A 19322-nucleotide genomic window follows, 5' to 3' on the forward strand; every position below is an offset into this window, starting at 1 on the left:
CCAATAATACTTTATTGATTAGTCAATTACTTAATATATATTTATTAAGATAGATATCCTAAAATTTTAAAAAAGAAAAGACAAAGTGGACTACATGTATAGCTCTATGTGTGGATTAGTCAAGTACATAACTTATATCCTCATTATATTCTAAGTATATAATTATATTTTGTACTAATTACATAATTATATTCACTTTATACTCTAATCAGAATAACCACACAATAATACTAATACACAATTTTGTACTCAAATAAAATGAAATACATAATTAAGTAATAACTTATCCTTAAATGAAGCTCCTTGAGGGAATGGGAGTTTGACAAAAAAAATTTCTAAATATATATTAGGAACAAACGAAAACCTTCTATTGATAATTATAAATCCTTTTTTTGGTTCAAATTTGCTGACATTTTGGTTTTGAATCAAGATAAATTGGAATTTGCATTAGACATGCTTTGTCTTATTTATTTATTTACACATGCGGAATTGATAATCTGATTCTCAACATTAAGAGCTGCGTACAAGGAGAAAATCTTAAGAACATGCTCACTTTTTTTTCGTTAACAATATGATTAATAAAATGTATTTAGTGTATAATAATATTTAAGCTATGTTATATACTTTTTTTTTTAGTGGACCAATTAAATTTAAATCCATCATTAAAATTGATGGTAATGTAAAATAAAACAAAAGAGATAAGAGAGAAAAAAATACTTGATTTAAGTCATCAAATTTTAACATAATCAAACTTCAATAAGGCCAATATCTATGATGCACGGACACGGACACAGGACACGGTTTTTTTTTGAAAATATAGGACACGGGCACGGCGCAGACACGGCAATACATTTTTTTATATAGTGTATATATATTAATGAAATATCATATTAAAAATGACAAACAATAATAAATGAATGACATGAAACTTTTCTAGCTTATAATATAAAATATTTAGTACAAGATGTCTAGTATAGCTACAAAAATATAAGCAAATAATCACTTACTACAACATCAAGCATTCAAGCTTCAACTACTAGGATTAGCTTTAGAGGTTTATTTTTGGCATTTAATATCATCATCATTGAATATCACTGCTTTCAACTCTGGTTCAACAAGAAAAAAGATTTGTAATTGTGCAAAAAGATAGAAGATGAAAATACCTTCACTGCCAAAGAGAAATAAAAATGAGAATATTCGATGAAAGGTATTAAATGCAGACGTTGATTTGGTGTTGTGGATGTAAAATAAGAAATTTAGTTTAAATCTCACCAAAATAAGAAATTATATTTAAAAAAAAATTATAAAATATTTAAGATGCGTGTGTCGTCGGACACGCGTGTCCAATTTGTTTTTAATATTTTTTTAATCGGACACGTTTTCGGCGTGTCAGACACGTGTCAGAGGAGTGTCGGACGAGTGTCGTGTCGGACATGATGTCGAACACTGCACGCCTCTTTGAGAAGAAGTATCGGTGCATCATAGGCCAATATCCATAGGAGAAGAAAGACATGCTCCATCAAACAAATCTCAAAATGGTGTAATAAAGACAGAACACTCATCAATCTTCTAAAATCTCAAGTATAAATTAAAAATACTCAAAAGAAGAAGAAACCAATGAATAATCACATAAGATTATCTCACACATAAATCTTTTCTTCTCACATGCACTATGCACAATTGGAACTACTAATCCTCTTAATCCTTGCCTCTAAAAAGGTATTTAATAAATAAGAGAAAGTTAAAAAGAGCTCAACTTTTTTCTTATCTCATCTCCTAATTGAAGATATCATATTATATTTGCCCAATATCTCCCTCCCCCTCTCTCTCTCTCTCTCTCTCTCTCTCTCTCTCTATTAGGCCTTAATAAATCATGTAAAGTTTGAAAAGAGAAAGACTAGGTCTAGAATGTTTAAATTCTAGGATTTTTTTTTCTTAACATGACTTCTAATATTTTTATGTATATTATCTATTAATACTTTTAAACAATTAGGATCAAGAGTTGATAAGATGAATTAGCGCTAATTCAAAAATAGTTTTTAGCTCAATAAATTTGACAGATGAATAATTTAGCATGTCAAATTTAAGCCAACTCAATTAAATCTTTATTTTTCTCCTCCATTTGCATCTTTTATGGGAATAAAGGAATTTCAAGGAGAAACAAAGTGTATGAAAAGTAAAACACTAACAAAGATGATTAGCTTACCAAAGTTTTGGTAGGAACTTCACTCCTCCATCTACTTCATAGTCCTAAACATATAAGAGATTAAATGCATATTGTTAAACCATAAGAGAATTTTATGCACATTACAATAATTAAATCTTTTTTTGGACAACTTTCTTGCTGCTTCTTAAAGTAGCATTTCAGTACAAAAATTACTAGAAAACCGCTTTAAAAAGCAGTAACAAAACCGTCCCAAACGAAACTTAAGTGTTATGACAATTATGAAGCATTGAAATTATTCATTATAAAAGCATTGTCTCTCTCATTAAAGATGACTAATAAAAAGTGCAAACTTTCATACAAAAAAAGTCAAAATAAAAATATTAATAAAAAAAAAAGCCTATCTGAATTGAATTTCAAAAGGTCAGCTAAATGGACATTATTTGGCTAAGTCCATTCAAAGAGGTATATGGCTGAGGGAATCCCAAATTCAAAATTGGAGTTTATGGGAAATATGTATTTTAATTTAATTGATAGATGCATAATTATTAATTATTAATCTTATGTTAATTACATTAAAAAAATTATTTTTAAAATAAATATTATTGATATTAATTTATTCATAATTATTATATTTAGTTAAATTATTTAATTACTTTATATTATTATCACAATATCTTTTACCAAAGATTTTTTGTCTATCACAATACTTTAAGAAAAACAAAAAAATATTTATATTCTTAAGTTTATGTTAATATATTATAATAATTCATATCATTATTGTTTTTTTGAAAAATTTTACACTGATTGTTGGTTAAATAAAACAATCCTCTACTTAGAAATATAATGTGAACTTAATATGCAAAATTTAATATTATAAATAATATCCAAAATTATATTAATTTTAATATAAATTAAAAATTTTAAACTTTATCATAATATATTTTGTATAATCTCTCAATAAATTTTTTTCTTTAATGCACGGAGGTAATTAATTAATATTTCAGCTAGGCTGCATTAAACATTCATTTATTTTTATAATAAATTCTTTATTTTCCAATTATATCTGTCATTTATTACAAATGTGGCTCTCTTCCGTCTACCTTGAATTATCTTGATGGCTTCTTCTAAAAGATTCAGAGCCTCATTTTATCCGAGAGAGAGAGAGGGCACGTAGACATTGAAATCTTCTGTGTTTGTCCTGGCAAGGCCTTCAAATGCGGAGGTTTTATGGTTGCTGGCCTCCTCTCTGTTCTCTGCTTCTCTCTCTCTCTCTCTTTCTTCTTTCTCCAAGCAAAACCTGAAAAGTTCTCTTTTTTTTTCTTCCTTTCCTTTGAAGCTTGAATCTAAGCTGTGACGCCAATGACTTGAAACATTTGTGAAACTGGGAATGGGAAGGAATGGAGTTGCTTGAGGGAAAGGTTTACGGTGAATCTCTCCCTAAAGGTATGCTATCTATTTATGAATCCTCTTTTTCTTTCAACATATTCAGCTTCCAAACTTCAAAATGAAGAGTATTTGCTTTATTTCATTGACATTTGGTGTCTAATTCATTCAATGCTTTGTAATGTTAGCTCCTAATCTTCCAGTTTTCATCCTTTGAGGATTTGGTGTGAGGTGAGGAGGATCTTCATCATTTTTGACAACCAAAATGAAGGGGATTTTCAAGGGTTTCAAGTTCATTTCTCAGATCTTTGGTAATTCTCTTAAAAATTAAAGGCATCGTAGCCTCTTTTTAACTTTTGTTTTATCTGATTAGCTTCTGTGGATACAAATCTTCATAAAGTTTTTTTTTTCCTTTGTGTTTTTACAGTTTTCAAAGAGCCTGAGATGGTAATTGGATACCCAACAGATGTGAAACATGTAGCGCACATTGGATATAGCAGCTCATCAAATATTCCAAGTTGGGTAAGCCCAGAAGATATAATGAATGAATTTCATATTTTTTTTTCCTTTTTTTGGCCTTTTCCTTTTTTTGACCTTTTCCTGTTTTAAATTGCTTCTTTTGATGAAATTTTGAGGTTTTTTCAGATGGCTGAATTTAATACAGCATCAGATTTTTCCTCTGGAGTTTTTGGGGAATCAAGGGGCCTTTCTTGGGCTTCTCATGGTATAATAGTCTTCTCCTTTTCTTTCATATGGATTTTGTTATGCAATTGTAAATGATAAAGATTTTGATAGCTGATGATTGTTTTCTATTTACCATCGGATCCTCATGTGTTTCTTAATTTCCTGAATTAGTTTTCTAAAACTGTTATAACAATCATTCCTCATTTCTTCTTTTATATTTGTAAATTCAAATTTAGAAATAGTTCATCTAAAATTCGGAAAGATATATCATATCAAACAATTTTCATTTGAGGTATGAACTTAGTTGGAGGTTGTGAAAGGTCGGCGTTGCTGAAAAAAAAAGCAGAACATTCTTACTAAGGCTTCATTTGGGATGGCTTTCTTACTGCTTCTTAAAGCAGCTTTCTAATGCAAACTTTTAAATTTTTGTACTAAGAAGCTGCTTTAAGAAGCATTAAGAAACCCGTCATAAACGAACTAAGTCATTCTTACAGCTAGATGACATTTGCATTTTCTGAGAGGACAGAAATGCCTTGCAGTCTTCTATATGTACCTATTTTGCCTTCTTAATTACACTCAAAATGTATCCTGATACAATATTTTTTCTCCAATGTATGTCTAGTTGTCATTGGAGTTGGGACTTACAAAGGTTAGCTTGAAAACATAAAATAAACTTTAGGCCCATTACTATTTGTCAGTTCCTTAATGTGCTACTTCAGTTGCCATTCAGTAAGAGCGACAAGTGGGAGTGGGGGACCTAATATTAGGCAGATCTGTTGTAATCTAATTATGATGAACAACTGTTGTACCAGACAGATCAAACCAACCCTGAAGCAGACATTACTACTATTTTCTTCCTTTTGAGGATAGCAAAAGAAAATTTATTGCACTCATGTGTAGCAGAGGACCCATTTTTATCCATGACTTTGTGTTCAGCTTTATCAATGGTCAACAAAATTTCAAAAAGTTTGGCCTTAAGTTATTATAAGTTAAAAAGAAAATTGTTATATTTGTTAGTATAGCGTAATGACTGTAATGATATATGATGATTGTGTTTCTTTAGGGTTGAGAATGATTGAGGCCGAACTACTTTGCCAAACACACGTTTATGATAGTTTCACTATCATAGACGAACAGCAAGTTATAAATGGGAACAGCCGTTTGAATTTATTTGCTGCAAATATCTTGCCATTTGAACCCTATAAACTGCCTCTTCAAATTCTTAAATTGCATAAGGTTGAACTGGTGTTTTAAAACATTAGTAATAGCCTTGATTTGTCAAATCTCTTTGTTGACCCCTATATTAAAATACACACAAAAGAGGGGCGGGAATTAAGTGACGCGCGTGTCGGTGCGGCGTGTCACTTGAAGGGCTAAACGGTCTCCGATTGCCGAACGGATTGCGTCGTTACGACCAAAGCATCGAATTCGCCTAAGAAAGAACCCTTCGCAGTCAAATTTGACAAGATCGGTCAAAACGGACGACTGACACCCAAAATTGATGTTCGACATTGCCCAAACGACATCCGATAGCAAAACGGACTTCTCCATTTCGTTTGGAGCACCGTCAATACTCATAAATGACCATAAACTCTTTCGATTGAAATTGTGCAAGGAGATCAACGCGGATTCTTAGGCAATGACGTGCAAATTGAGGAAATTGACGTCTTCTCCACCCAACAACAACCTCATCCACTCCAAACCGAGCTCCAAACAACAAACACCCTGTCTCCACTTCAAATATCCAGCACCCCAAACACCTCTCTTCTTCAACAACAAATCCATTTATAAAGCCCAATCCATTTCCTTATACTATTTCCGCCCATTCCAAACCTGCACTTCTAGCCAAATAGCCCACTCAATCTCCCACACAACTCAACACCACTTCATCACAATTAACTGAGTCCAAGCCCAGATCAGCCCACATCACTGTTTCTTTACACACCAAAACAACCCAAACAGTAAGTTTTCCTTTTTTATATTTTTATATTTTATTTATTTTATTTTACAATAATTATGATTAAAAAAAAGTGATAAGAAAAATAAGAGAAGATAAAAAAAGGGAAAAAAGAGAAAATAGGGAAAATTGTATGCATTCGCCATTTCGACCTCGTCGCTCAGGTATAATATTCTTAAAACTCAAAAAGTCTCAAAATCTCGCTTTCGGCGCTCGTGGCGTGCCAGGGGACCACACATACACTCTTTTCTTTAGTGTGGTGGGAGGGACCTCGATGCGGTGCTTGCGGCGAGTTAGGTAAGACATGTTTGCGCTTTTCTCTAGCATGACGGGGACAATCATAAGCACCCGTATACGTGCCTTAGAGCCGGCGGGGAAATAATTTTGCATTTTAAACAGGTACCCCCGACAACCCATGCACGCCTCTCTATGGCGTGATGGGATTGAAGACTATAGTCACGATGTCACCCGATACCTACCGTACACGCTTTTTTCTAGTGTAGTGGGAAGGCTTAGCTCCTAAAATTTCTCCTAAACAAGAGAGACACCGGGAGGCTACAAAAATTCAGACAGAAACACACAGAACTTGAATAATGAATAGAGGACCTAGACTTATACAAGATGATTGGGACTTGACTTGTTGGACCACAGGAAACCAAAGTAAAAGGAACAAAATTTTGTGATACCTGTAATTTATAAAATAAAAATTAATCATGCAAGAAAGAATAAAAGAAATGCAAGGATATGTGTACAATCCATAGAAATTTTTTTTAATGAAATATCATGAAGAATTGTCAAATTGACTGAAATGCAAACATCGACAAAGCAAACTCGCTATGCAAGCCATGAGCTACCTTCAAGGGTAGTGAAAGACTTGTGATATTCAACATGATTCTTGCACAAGCAATGACTAACAAAATTTGACCTTCAATAGATATTTCAATTCATTTATAATGGTTGCATGAGTTAGAATGTAAACGGAAGGAAACCTTGATGACAATTTTACCATGCTTATTACAAGCTAACCTACAAACGCAATCAAAGAGATTGTGAAGAATACAATAACATGTTCATGAGCGCAGCATGAGAGTTATGCAATGGATGGTGTAATCTCCCAATAGTCAACATCAACCTGCATATGAACACGTCGACTCATCTGTAAATGTACACATCAACGTGCAATGAACACAGTTCACCTTTACTGTTAACCACAAGCATGAAAAGGAAGATGGCAGAGATTACTAATCACTGCCTGTGCCCAGAAGTAACGAACTTGTGGTAAATGCAAACATCTACATGCCACTACAGGAAATATGTTGTGTGCGTAGTAGTCCGCATAAAACGGCTAGTGACTTCTAGATATCTACTAACGACTTGCAAGTAGATTTAATAAAACTTGCAGTGCACAATGGCTCATTCGCAAGAAGCAACGGGGAACCCGCTGCACAATGCTACAATTCACTTATAAGCATAAACAGGGAATTCATGATAAACACTACGGGCCAATGGTAAACCAAGGCATCAAATTTGCAAAACCAGGCTTTTACGCTAGATAAATTAGCTCGCTTGCAAAAAATAGGTGGAAAACTCTTGATGGGACGTACAACTTGTTTAAATGTTGAAGTATACTCCCGTAAGCTTAATGCTGAAGAAAAATATAACATGCAAAAGGAAAAAATGAGCAAAACAACATTGCCGATGTGCAATAAATGAACCTCAATATTTTGTGAAATTACGCCATCGTATCTGCAACATTTGTATAAGCGGACATAAGGTGTTTTCATGTTCCAAATGAGACTCTGTATGCTTGTCAATGATGGTCATTTGCAGAGCTGATAATTACAAAAATACCCCTACACATTGAAATGCGCAATGATGCATTTACATTATACGTATACGTGTTGTAATATACAAAATGTATCATGCAAAATAAATGCACGTGCACGAGCCCCACAATCATATTGTATGTACACATGTGACGTCTAAGGATACTGTGTGGGTCAAGAAATAAACTTAAGTTCGAGCCCAATCATTCTACATGAATAGATAGGAGTCGACACGTCTCGAACCATTAAGTAAATATACAGTCGTAGCACCGACCGAAATATTTGTTTTATAGATTCATATTAAGACTTCAAGGTTTATAACAAGAAAGATTCACTAATAAAGGCATAAAACCGATGATAACCTAAGAAGATTTCTATCAAGTTGGGTCGACTACCTCCTCTCACTAAGTAGACTAGGGTTCATGATGACCCAGGTCGATGGAATCATGGGATCTTGATCAGGTTCACTATCACTTACCCCACCATCCGCTTTAAGTGCAAGATGGTGAAATTTTCAATTTTAAATATTAAATCTCAAAAGCTAAATCCATGCTGGTACTATACGTCGGATACTACGTATTCATTTGATGACTAGCCTTAATCGAAAGTTCTCTCTCATTATCAAGAGGGTTAATTAATTATAAGGACTTGCACCTATAGGAAACCTGAACTCCAATCATAACGTCCTCGTAAAATGAGGAGCGAGGACTAAAATCTCTAGGTAATGTCTCATTCAAAACTCAATCTGCCTTCTGAAAATTTGCCTCGGAACTTACTCGTTAAAACTCTCATCGACGACCCGAAAAAGAGAAAAGGGGTCTGCGGAGAGGCTAGGGCATGAATTTTCGGAGCCCACACTCTTAGCAATTTCATAGGTTGAATTGATCCATTCTATTTTCCATCATATATATATATATATATAAAGAATTTAGTCCTCATTTTTTCTTTTCCTCTTGAGCAATTTGGTCATTTTTTCCTTTCAAAATTACCAAATGTTTCTGATGGGGACATCGATACGAGGTTTCGACGTATCTATCAGAGGCGACACAGGAGATCGATGACCATGATGGAGAATATTTGCTTTTGATGTATTTTATGTATTAGTTATTTTTATTTTCCAGTTTTCCGTTTTTGCCCTTATGGGTAGTTGGTCACTATTGTAGCCTAAGGGGCATTCTTGTCTTTTGTTTTATTTGTCATTATGAGGCCTATATATATGGCCACTCTCTTATGTATTGGAGGAGGAATGTTTAATGAAAATCTAGAGGGAAGGGAGAGAGCTCAACGTGAGCGCGTGCAAGGCCCACCAGTCGTTGGAAGCGTCCTTGACTCGTGGTTTTCAATTTATCTTCTTTTCTCGTTTCCTTTTTTTTTTTTCTCATACCACCCGCCACCTCCCCGACCTCCCACCGCCGGCAAGCTTTTCCCCCACCAAGATCAACCCGAAATCCCCCCTTCCCAAGGCCACCATCCACTACTCCACCAAGTTGATCCCTTCCCCATTGGTTCCACCACAATCTCCATCCAAGCTCAAGCCCACCGCTGGCCACCTCCTTCCCATCCCTTGAATGAGGATTTAATGCCTCATTATTACTTTCCTAAAGAGCTTGAAGGATTTGGGAAACTATTTTAAATCATTTAAAATTCAAAATTTGAATTTCAAATAGTTTCCTAAAATAGAAATCTATAATAGGAAAGTCTTGAATTTCATTCAATTTTAATTTCAAATTAGATGGGATGAAATTATTCTCTCTCTAAATTAAAGTGGCCAATTAGGAAGTTGTTTTAAATCCCCCCAAATCCCCTCTCCCTCTCTATGCCGCCGGCCATGCTAGGGATAAATCCCAATTAATGCTAATTCAATGCATTAACTACAATTGATTTGAAGTTTAATTCTTCATAACCCCTCCTCCCTCTCTCTCTATACCGCCGGCCATGCTTCAGATGAATTCCAATTAATGCTAATTTATTGCATTGATTATAATTGATTTGAAATTCAAACTCAAAGTAACTTCCCTCCAAATTTACTTAAATCTGAAATTAATTTCAGATTTTGATTAAATCTCATCAACACCCCATCATAACCTAATCTCCTCCAAACCCTTGGCCGCCCCCTTCCTCTTCTTTCTCCCTCCCTTGGGAGCTTTGGTTGCTCATAGTATTTGAAGCCAAAGAGAAGAAGACGACGTCCTCTCATCTCCTCTTCAATGTCGAATGGCCGATCCCGAGGTTGATCACGGGTTTGCTTACAACGATCGTGGAAAGATTGACATTCTTCTCTCTCCTTTCTACGACCCCAATTGGGAATACGACGAGACGGCAGAAAGATACGTCAAGCGCATCCTCTATTGCTTGGCACATACGATCGATCTTCAAAAGCCTAAGACGCCTTGGTTTCTCGTTGGGAGATCTACACCTTCCTCGTCCGCGGCTACCTCTCCACCACCGTCGACCTTTCCGTGGATTAAGACCATTGGCGTTGCGACTGTCCTCGTGGCATCGTTGGGTGTGCTGAAGACCTTTCTCCGCTAAGCCATACTTTGAGTGTGAGTGAGCATGGTAACTCATAGTGAACTTTCTAAATATTAACCGTGAAATTGTATTACAACATATTTTTTTTTCTGTGATAATTTCAGATCTATCTTAACTTGCCTTAAACTTTTGATTTGTAACTGCTTACTACAATAAGATTGACGATTGAAAGTTCTCTAATCTAATCTTACGAAACCTTAATCTTAAGTAGCAAGCTTTGTAATCCTTTAAAATATTTCCGTGCAATTCTTGTTTGTATCACATCAGTTTCTTTCCACTGTCTTTATTACAAAGAATTTCATCCTACTGAACAAATTTATAGTTTTTCTCAATCAATTTCATGTAACCTACATTAGAATTTTTTGATGGCCAAACTACCTTTTTAAAGGCAGACACGAGTAGTGAGGGGTAATGCTGGTGCTGATCTCCTTGATGTCGTATGGGAGTTCAGAGGGTGGTGGAGGAAGGGAGTTTTTGGAATAAATTTCTTGTAATCACCCCTAATGACACCCTAAAACGATCATAGGTTGTGATCTCGAGGTGTTTTAAGAGTTGGGGGTGGGGTTGCACAGATAAATGCCATCAAAATGTCTAAATGCTGCTAAAAATTCAAAAACACACGGATCAAAAATAACATGTTTAGTTTTTTTGCCTCATGCCAATGAGGCTGTTATCATGGTGTTGAATCCATGATTTATTTAAATAAAGGACCTTATTATTATTTGAAAAAATAATGACTAGATTGCCATAAGGCAATACAGGACCAAAGTATTAATAGTGTGAACCAAACTGGGATCAAGTTTGGGCTAGATACACTAATGGTTAATCTCGTTGACAACTTAAAAGCTTAATCTTATAGGAGTTGACCAACCATTTAGTATTCCTACACCAATATATTTTTAACCTAGTTATTTCTATGACAATGTATTTTTAACCTATATGATATGGGATTAAATAAAAAACTTGCACGTGCCTTAACAAATCTCTTCCTTATATTTTATATCACAACTTTGCGTCCTTCATTCTAGTTTCCAACAAGTGCTATACATAAGACAACAATGCTATTTTTCCTAGATCCATTGGAGTCCACCATTGTGATAGAAAATGAGTTTAGAAAATGGTGATAGTATGTTGGAGTAAAAATATCAATCATTTGTTGTCTTATGTATAGCATTGTTGACTACTAGAATGAAGGACGCAAAGTTGTTGGAGTGGATCTAAGCATCATAGATGGCTATAACATGTTAAAAAATATAATCATTAGAGAAAAAAAATATTATAAAATAAAATAGTTTTTCATAGAGTTTTGACAGACTATTATATTAAGAAGTCCTAGGAAGAACTTTAATCTTGTAATCCTACTTTATCAAAAGAATGAAAAGACACCAACAACAACAACATCAAGTCTTTATCATGCTACGTGGGGTTATCTATATGAATCATTTTTCTATAATACATATATTTTGTATTCTATTTTCTAATATTGTTAACAATAATGGCTTTGTTTGAGATGTAAATATTAGTAACCCGAATGAGGACTATGGATTTAGGGTTCCTTTTCTCTAATTTTATACCTATTACATAAGTCCTTGACAAGATATCTTCCATATGCTACGTCTTAAGCAACACTAACAAAGGGAGTAGTTAGAGCCTTGCTCGATGTTAACTTGATCCCGCTTGTGTTATGTTTCGAGGGATGCTAACAAAGGGTATTAGGAGTGTTGTGTCCTGAAACATTTATGATGGTAGAGAGAAAAAGTTTAAGTCTTAGCTTCATTCATGAAGATCCAGCACGTGGACACATAAGGGAGATGGGCGTAACATTCATAAGAGACACCAAAATTTTTACGAGGAAACCTCTAAAAAGGGAGAAAAACCACGGGGTCTTGCCTAGTTGAAAAGAATCCACTAGTATTTGCGGTTGATTATACGCTATGCCTTTCCTCTGGGGGATGGTTTTACCTCAATGTAGAAAATATACATTATATAGAGCACATTACATGGTGGAAGTTGGAAGAATCTAGTGATATGAGAGTTATTCTCAAGTGAGCGTTTGACTATTCATTTGGTCGGTAGGATCATAGTCAGACGACACTGGTCAGAGGGACGGTTGTCGGCAGGCGACGAAGGTCGGAAGGATCATAAACGGCATGCAATGGAGGTCGGAGGGACTGTAATAGGTGTGCGACAGAGGTCGGAGGGACCGTAATCGGACAATGGTGGTCGGTGTGACCGTTTATGGTCAGTGGCCAAGAGGAGGTCTAGCAATGACCGTAGTCGGCAGGAGACGAAGATCGGAGGGATCGTAATTGGCAAGCAATGGTGGTCAGAGGGACTATACTCGGCGGGCGATGGAGGTCGGAGGGACTGTAGTGGGTGGTTACAGTGGTCAGAAGGACTCTAATCGGTGGGTGACGGAGGTCTGAGGGAGTGGTCGGAGGGACTGAAGTCGGTAGGCGATGGTGTTTGGAGGGACCATAGTCGACAGGCTACGCTAGTTGGATTGACCGTAGTTGATGGGCGATAGAGGTCGGAGTGGACCATAGTTGGTTGACAATAGTGGTTGGAGGGACTGCACTCAGCAGGCGAATGTGGTCGAAGGGATCATAATCTATAGGTGACAATGGTCAGAAGCATCTTAGTCGATGGGCGACTGTTGTTGGAGTGGCTGTAGTTGATGGGTGACGATATATGGTCTAAGGGATTGGTGGTGATCAGCGAATGAGCGGTGTTCCGATGACTGTTGGCAGCCTAGTGGAGGTTCTACGACAGTTGGTAGCATGACGATGGTCCAATGGAGGTTGGAGGCCAGGCAGTGGTCCGACGATGGTCGGAGGGATCGACGGTGATTAGCGGCGAGTGGTGGTCCAACGACGGTTGGTGACAGGGGTAGAGGTCCTACAACGATTGGTGGCCCAGCGGTAATCCGACTGCGGTCAGCGGCTGGGTGGTGGTTTAATGATGGGCGGGCAGAAGTTCGACGGCAGTCGGTAGCCAGGTGGAAGTCTAGCGACGGTCGACAGTTAGCAGGGCGGAGGTCCGACAGTGGTCCGGTTGGCTGATGGAAGTTCTCCTGCGGTGGTTCTTGGGTGGAGCTCTAGATTCTTGAAGCCTCAGAGCTCTCTCCAATCTCCAGCCAAAGGTTTTAAGCCCCCCTTCATGTAGGAAGAAGGGTTCTATTTAAAGATTTTTTGGAGTGACATGCCTTGTAAAAATGTAAAAGAACTGGGATAAATCCAGAGTGCTCCATCAGACATCATATTGATCCCCTCGATTATAAAGTGTTTGTTAAGCATTTATATGCCCAAATGATGTTTGAATTGAGTGTTCTTAGCTTGTTGGATTCGTCTCGTTGAGCCGCTCGATTCGACTATAAGCATGCAATATTTGAATATCATTTACTCACCCAATTTGTCATTTGAACCTTCCAAATGTACTTCAACCCTCCGATTTGGACCTCTTTGGGCTCGGATTGGACCGATTTTGGTGTCGTTGGGTCTTTCTCTTCGAGATGTTCAGTTCGACAATAAGTTTGTTGAAATTGGAGTTTGAATGGTCCCAAATTTAATTTTGAAACTTGCCAACTACAATATGCATCGAGATTCGTGTCGGATAAAGGTGAATTTTGAGGATTTTCTCAAGAATGTTCTCCATAAGAATTCACTAGGATAATCCTAAGGATGCTTCCATGGACTTTTCCTAAGGACATTCTTGAGGACTCTATCAAGATACATCCTGAGCTTAGTCCGAAAAATTTGAATTTATTAATGCTTGTTGCATGTAGGATTGAGATTGACTTTGAAATGATATGATTTTTTAGGATTACACCATATGTCACAATCTACTCACTTGCATCTATTCCAATAGAAAAGAATTGGGATATTAATCAGCAAGAATTGCTGTTGAAAGCTTGGTATCCCCCAACTAAAGATTGGATCAAATTAAATGTAGATGCTTCTCTATTGCAATCTAATATGGCTGGTATAGCTGGTGTGTTGTGAGATCATAAAGGTAGAATGCTTTTAGCCTATAGAAAGCAGTTAATTCATTTGGACATTTCGTTATTGGAGCTCATTGCTATTTTCAATTTCAAAAATTCCATTCAAGAATGGATGATGAACAAGAAAGAAATCATAATAGAAGGAGATAATGTTAATATCATCAAGGTGCTTCAGAATTCCGTAAAGAAGTTTTTAGAGATGAATAACCAAGTTCAAAGATTGGATTTTTCTTTTCTAGAAGTGTTTAAGAATGTAATTTTTTATTTTGTTTTTAGAGATTGTAATAGAGTGGCTGATTTCTGTTCTCATCATATCCTCTTAGGAGATTTTATTTGGAATGTTTTTTTAGTTAGTAAACTTCCATCAAGATTTGTTGACCTGATAAGGAAGAAATGTGATAGGTTTGTTATCACATAGTAGGTTGTATCTTTCCCTTTCTTGATTAATGCTATTTGCATATCTTTAAAAAAAAAAAATTGCTCATAGAACTGAAAAACTTCAACTGTGTTTTCTATGCTGTTGTGTTCTCTGCAATTTATTATTGACGTTGATTGTATGCATTCTAGCATAAACAGGCAAAAAATGAAACTCCAAGAAGCACAAATATATAGTTAATGCGACACAAATAAGATAATTTCTTCTAATAAAATCCTCCGCAAGAAACAACCAGAACTTTTCTGCCATTGTTGTGTTCTCTTTCTTCTTTCCCATGATTTGAAAATCTATAGATAATCGGTTGAATGATTTTAATTTTAACACATCCTGCGGTTGCAGAGTTTGATCAACCTAATGGATTTCAATTATCCCCTGGGAAGTTTTCAGACCAATCATGCCCAGATGCAGGAGCACCAAAGAAGAAGAGAAAAAAGTTTAAATTTCCATCATCTTCATCAATCAGATCCATTGGTTCACATGCCTCCCCAATTGATCGCACCGAGCAAGCTCAGAGTGTAATGGCGTGAGAACCACACAGACTGAGTTCTGAAGCTCAGATCTTCAGTAAGGTTTGCAGGTCATTTGAAGTCATTGCAGATTCTGCTTGAAGGAAATGGAGAAGAAGAAAGAGAGAGTTACACTAATACTTGATTTGTTTTCTTCCATTAATCAAGCAAGCTATACTGGTTATTGTTTTAAGTATTTTTATTCTGGTTTTTCTTCTTTGTTTAGTGCTGTGTTCATCTGGAATCTGTTTACTGTAAAATGTATTTAAATGCCATTATTCTTGTTTCATGTAGAAGTTTATATGTTCTGGGATGGAAAAATCCATAATTCGTCATTGAATTTTTTGCTTTTACTGTTATGGCCTTGCTGTGAAAAGTTTATTATTATGCAGAGAGGTTTAAGACTTCGTTTGGGACGACTTTCTTACTACTTAAAGCAACTTTTTAGTATAAAATTTTTGACTTTTGTACTAAAAAACTTCTTTAAGAAGCAATAAGAAAGCCGTCACAAACAAAATCTAAATGTTATGCTTACTGCACACAATAATCTATTGCATATAAAGTATTATCATATGAAAATTAGCAGTTTGAAGGGAAACTATGGCTTCTAAAAGCTGAAATCCATTTCATAAGGTCTAATTAGCTCCTATTGCAAATTCTCAAAATGCAACCAAAAAATAAAACACCAATAAAATTAAAATTTAAAACTTTTTCTACTGTGATAAAACTTTGATCTTATTGAAATGACAGCCCTAACTATATTAATAGAATTTAATTTTGTTTTTATTTTTTACGATCGAAGCTTATTTGGATCAGAATGAGATTAAATAAACGTAAAGGTGGGTTTGATTGAACTAATTTTAAATTATAATTAAAGCTTCTTTTGGGACAAACTTTTTATTATTTTTAAAAACGGCTTTCTAGTACATAAATATCCAATTTTTAAAAAATTTCATATTGAAAAGTGGCTTTAGACAACAGTAAGAAAGCTGTTTCAAATGAAGCCTAAGGCTTCGTTTGTAGCAGCTTTCTTACTTCTTCTTATACAAAATTTTAGTAAAAAAGTTAACTTTTTATACTAAGAAGCTGTTTTAAGAAGCAGTAAAAAAGTCGTCACAAATAAAGCTTAAATTGATTCGAAATTGAGTAGTGAACAATCTTACGCAAGAAGTCCTGTCACAAAGCCTTTATATTCTACTTAAACCTCACAAGACATATTACAAAATTTTCAACTTTAACAAGCTTTAGTAAGATACTGTAACAAAGTTATTTTGCCTGCTTGCAGGCAAAAAAGAACCAAATGAGATTCTCTGCTTGAAACAAAAAATAGGCAGCAAATAACTTCACACTTTCCCAAGAATCAATTTATCTAACTAAAAACCATTTGTAAGAGATAATCTTGCAATTAATCAGACAAATCCACCTATCAATCTTCTTTTAATCAAACTAATTATTCTTGTAATAAACCAACAAGCAAGGTATGAATATTCTCATATTACCAAGCAAAGCATAGCTTTCATGAAAATTAAAAGAAGATTCTCTTCAAAGAGACCTATAAGTAATGCAACACCCTCAGCAATCTGTTCTTAGGTGCCAAAACTCAGAAGTCTTAATTAGCTTTAAAAAAAAAATGGCTAACTTCAATGGTTTATTGCTTTTAAGCCTTGCTCTATTGTTTGCCTTGGCTGGAGCAACTCAGTACAAAGTTGGTGGCTCAATGGGTTGGACCGTGCCGACCGATCCGAATTCAATGTCTTATAATCAATGGGCGGAAAAACATCGGTTTCGGATCGACGATTCATTATGTAAGTTAATAAATTTCTTATTATTGATCTTATTTTTACACTATAATCAAGTTTAACTGAGCCGTATTTGATGAGCTAACGAGTCAAGTTTGAGCCAACATTGACTTGACTCGTTAACTAGTGAACCGGCTAGCTTGTTTTAAATTTGTTAATATAAAATACACTTAAGATACATTAAAATATAAAGATTTTAATAAAAAATTTGTAAAGAATATTTAAAAATTCTCTCTCTTGTTTAAATTTTTAATTTTTTTCTAACTCTTATGTTCTTCAATGACATATAGTATTCGTGTACCCACCTGACAAAGACTCAGTTCTCCAAGTAGATAAGCTCGCCTACAACAACTGCAGCACCTCATCATACATAGCCAAATTCGATGATGGCAACACAGTCTTCACCTTCAACATGTCAGGTCTCTTCTACTTCATCAGTGGAGTCGAGAAGAATTGCATCAGGAATGAATCTTTGATTGTTGAAGTCATGGCAGATAGAAGCACCCCTTCAGCATCTCATTCTCCACCGCCATCGCTAGAATCTCTCTCTCCTCCTTCGTCGATGGAGGCTCCACCATCACCTGCTCCTGCAGTAGAGGTTTCTACTCCTCCCCCTCCTAGTGGAGCATCTGTGAAGTTGGTAAGCTTCATGGGCTTACTTGGAGGTGGTGTTGGATTGTTGTTATTTGTTTTGTAAAGAGATTGAGAGTGAGAGGATTGGGATTTTGATGCTTTTGATATGTTTGATTGATGTGTGGAGTGGGGGGAATAAGTTTGATTCTATTTTCATTTGTTTGGAGAAAAATAATGGCCATGTGCCTCTAATGTTCAATGGTAAGCATTATGATATCATCTAATTTTATGACTTAATTACTACCTTGTTCCCTACACTAAACATGATCAAAACAAGGTGAATTTTACGACTTAAGTGCCGGCCGGCAGATCCAACACATCATTTAAGTGGTCAAACGACTTCCAGTCATCAAACGGCCTGTACCATTGAGATCAGAGTGTCGAATTTGTCTAAGAGGGAGCCCTGACGAATGTGATGTATGCACCCGCTGCACTGCATATATATAATTATTATACAAACACAGTATGCAAAGACATATGCATGCATCAACCCTGACGAGCTTGATGTATACATATATACGTGACGTCTGAAGATGTTGCGTGAATCAATGAAAGAACCTAAGCTTGAGTCCGTTCCTTTTATGTGAATAGATAGAAGCCCACAACAATGATTTGCCTATTATGTAAGTGAATTGGTTAGAAATTAAATGAATTAATTTTTTAATTGAACTATAAGATAATATCACTTATCCCTAGTCACTTACATGCAATTAACTACGAGATCAACATGACCAATTACAAATTGAATTTCATATAGAAAAATAGTGAGTACTTAGTTATAAAAAAGGAAACATAGCTTAAATTTTAAAAATTTATATCTATCTTAAAAAAGGAGAATTATATTATTTGAATGTGAGCTTTTAGGAGATACAAAGAACCAGACCTAGTACATCCTAAAAAGTTTTTTTTTTTTTTGGTGGAAATTCATCCTAAAAAGCAACTTTACACATTTTCATGGACCATTCTATGATGTCCTTTAAGAATGGGACAATTTATTAAATTATAACAAAAATTTATCTCCACCACAGATTTTTTTTTTCTTTGTCACACCTTTATCAGTTAGGTATGGCTCCAATTTAAAAAGAAAAAGAAATTAATATTTGCTCTTTTAAGAATTAAGTCTAGTTCCGTCCCTAATGTTGAGCTTGTTGTTTGAACTTGATTCTCACGTTCGAACGTGGAGCCCAAGGGAAGGCATCCATGAAAGTGGCAACTTGTTCACAGACAATGAAGTAGTCCCAATTGTGAGGATGTCGATAGCAATGCTGCCTCCGAAGCTACAGAAAATGATGACATGGAAGGTGGGTGTGATTGTGAGAAGGTGGAGGAAGCGAAGCCGGCTCAAAAGAAGGAGAAATTATTAGGTGCGGAGTGCGGACGGGAGAACCGTTTGCACACT

The 19322-nt window shown here is 35.5% G+C and overlaps 2 protein-coding genes across 6 annotated transcripts; both read left to right on the forward strand.

Moving 5' to 3' along the window:
* Positions 1 to 3262: 3262 nt before the first annotated feature.
* Positions 3263 to 15844, forward strand: LOC110107003 (CRIB domain-containing protein RIC10). 5 transcript variants are annotated; one of them, XM_028696164.1, is made up of 6 exons: positions 3263 to 3397; positions 3504 to 3610; positions 3739 to 3861; positions 3978 to 4072; positions 4196 to 4274; positions 15325 to 15844. In XM_028696164.1, exons 3-6 carry the CDS (start codon positions 3816 to 3818, stop codon positions 15510 to 15512), a joined length of 408 nt encoding a protein of 135 aa, XP_028551997.1. In that variant the 5' UTR covers positions 3263 to 3397; positions 3504 to 3610; positions 3739 to 3815; the 3' UTR covers positions 15513 to 15844. The 5 variants fall into 5 exon arrangements, with proteins under 5 accessions (XP_028551997.1, XP_020692785.1, XP_028551996.1 ...); XM_020837126.2 differs by having other exon boundaries at positions 3769 to 3861; XM_028696163.1 differs by having other exon boundaries at positions 3280 to 3610; positions 3754 to 3861.
* A 1277-nt stretch (positions 15845 to 17121) lies between these two features.
* Positions 17122 to 17987, forward strand: LOC110107037 (early nodulin-like protein 1). The gene is made up of 2 exons (XM_020837172.2): positions 17122 to 17296; positions 17581 to 17987. Exons 1-2 carry the CDS (start codon positions 17122 to 17124, stop codon positions 17985 to 17987), a joined length of 582 nt encoding a protein of 193 aa, XP_020692831.2.
* Positions 17988 to 19322: the final 1335 nt, after the last annotated feature.

This window comes from Dendrobium catenatum, unplaced genomic scaffold (assembly GCF_001605985.2).
Source record: "Dendrobium catenatum unplaced genomic scaffold, ASM160598v2 fragScaff_scaffold_716, whole genome shotgun sequence".
Lineage (NCBI taxonomy): Eukaryota > Viridiplantae > Streptophyta > Magnoliopsida > Asparagales > Orchidaceae > Dendrobium > Dendrobium catenatum.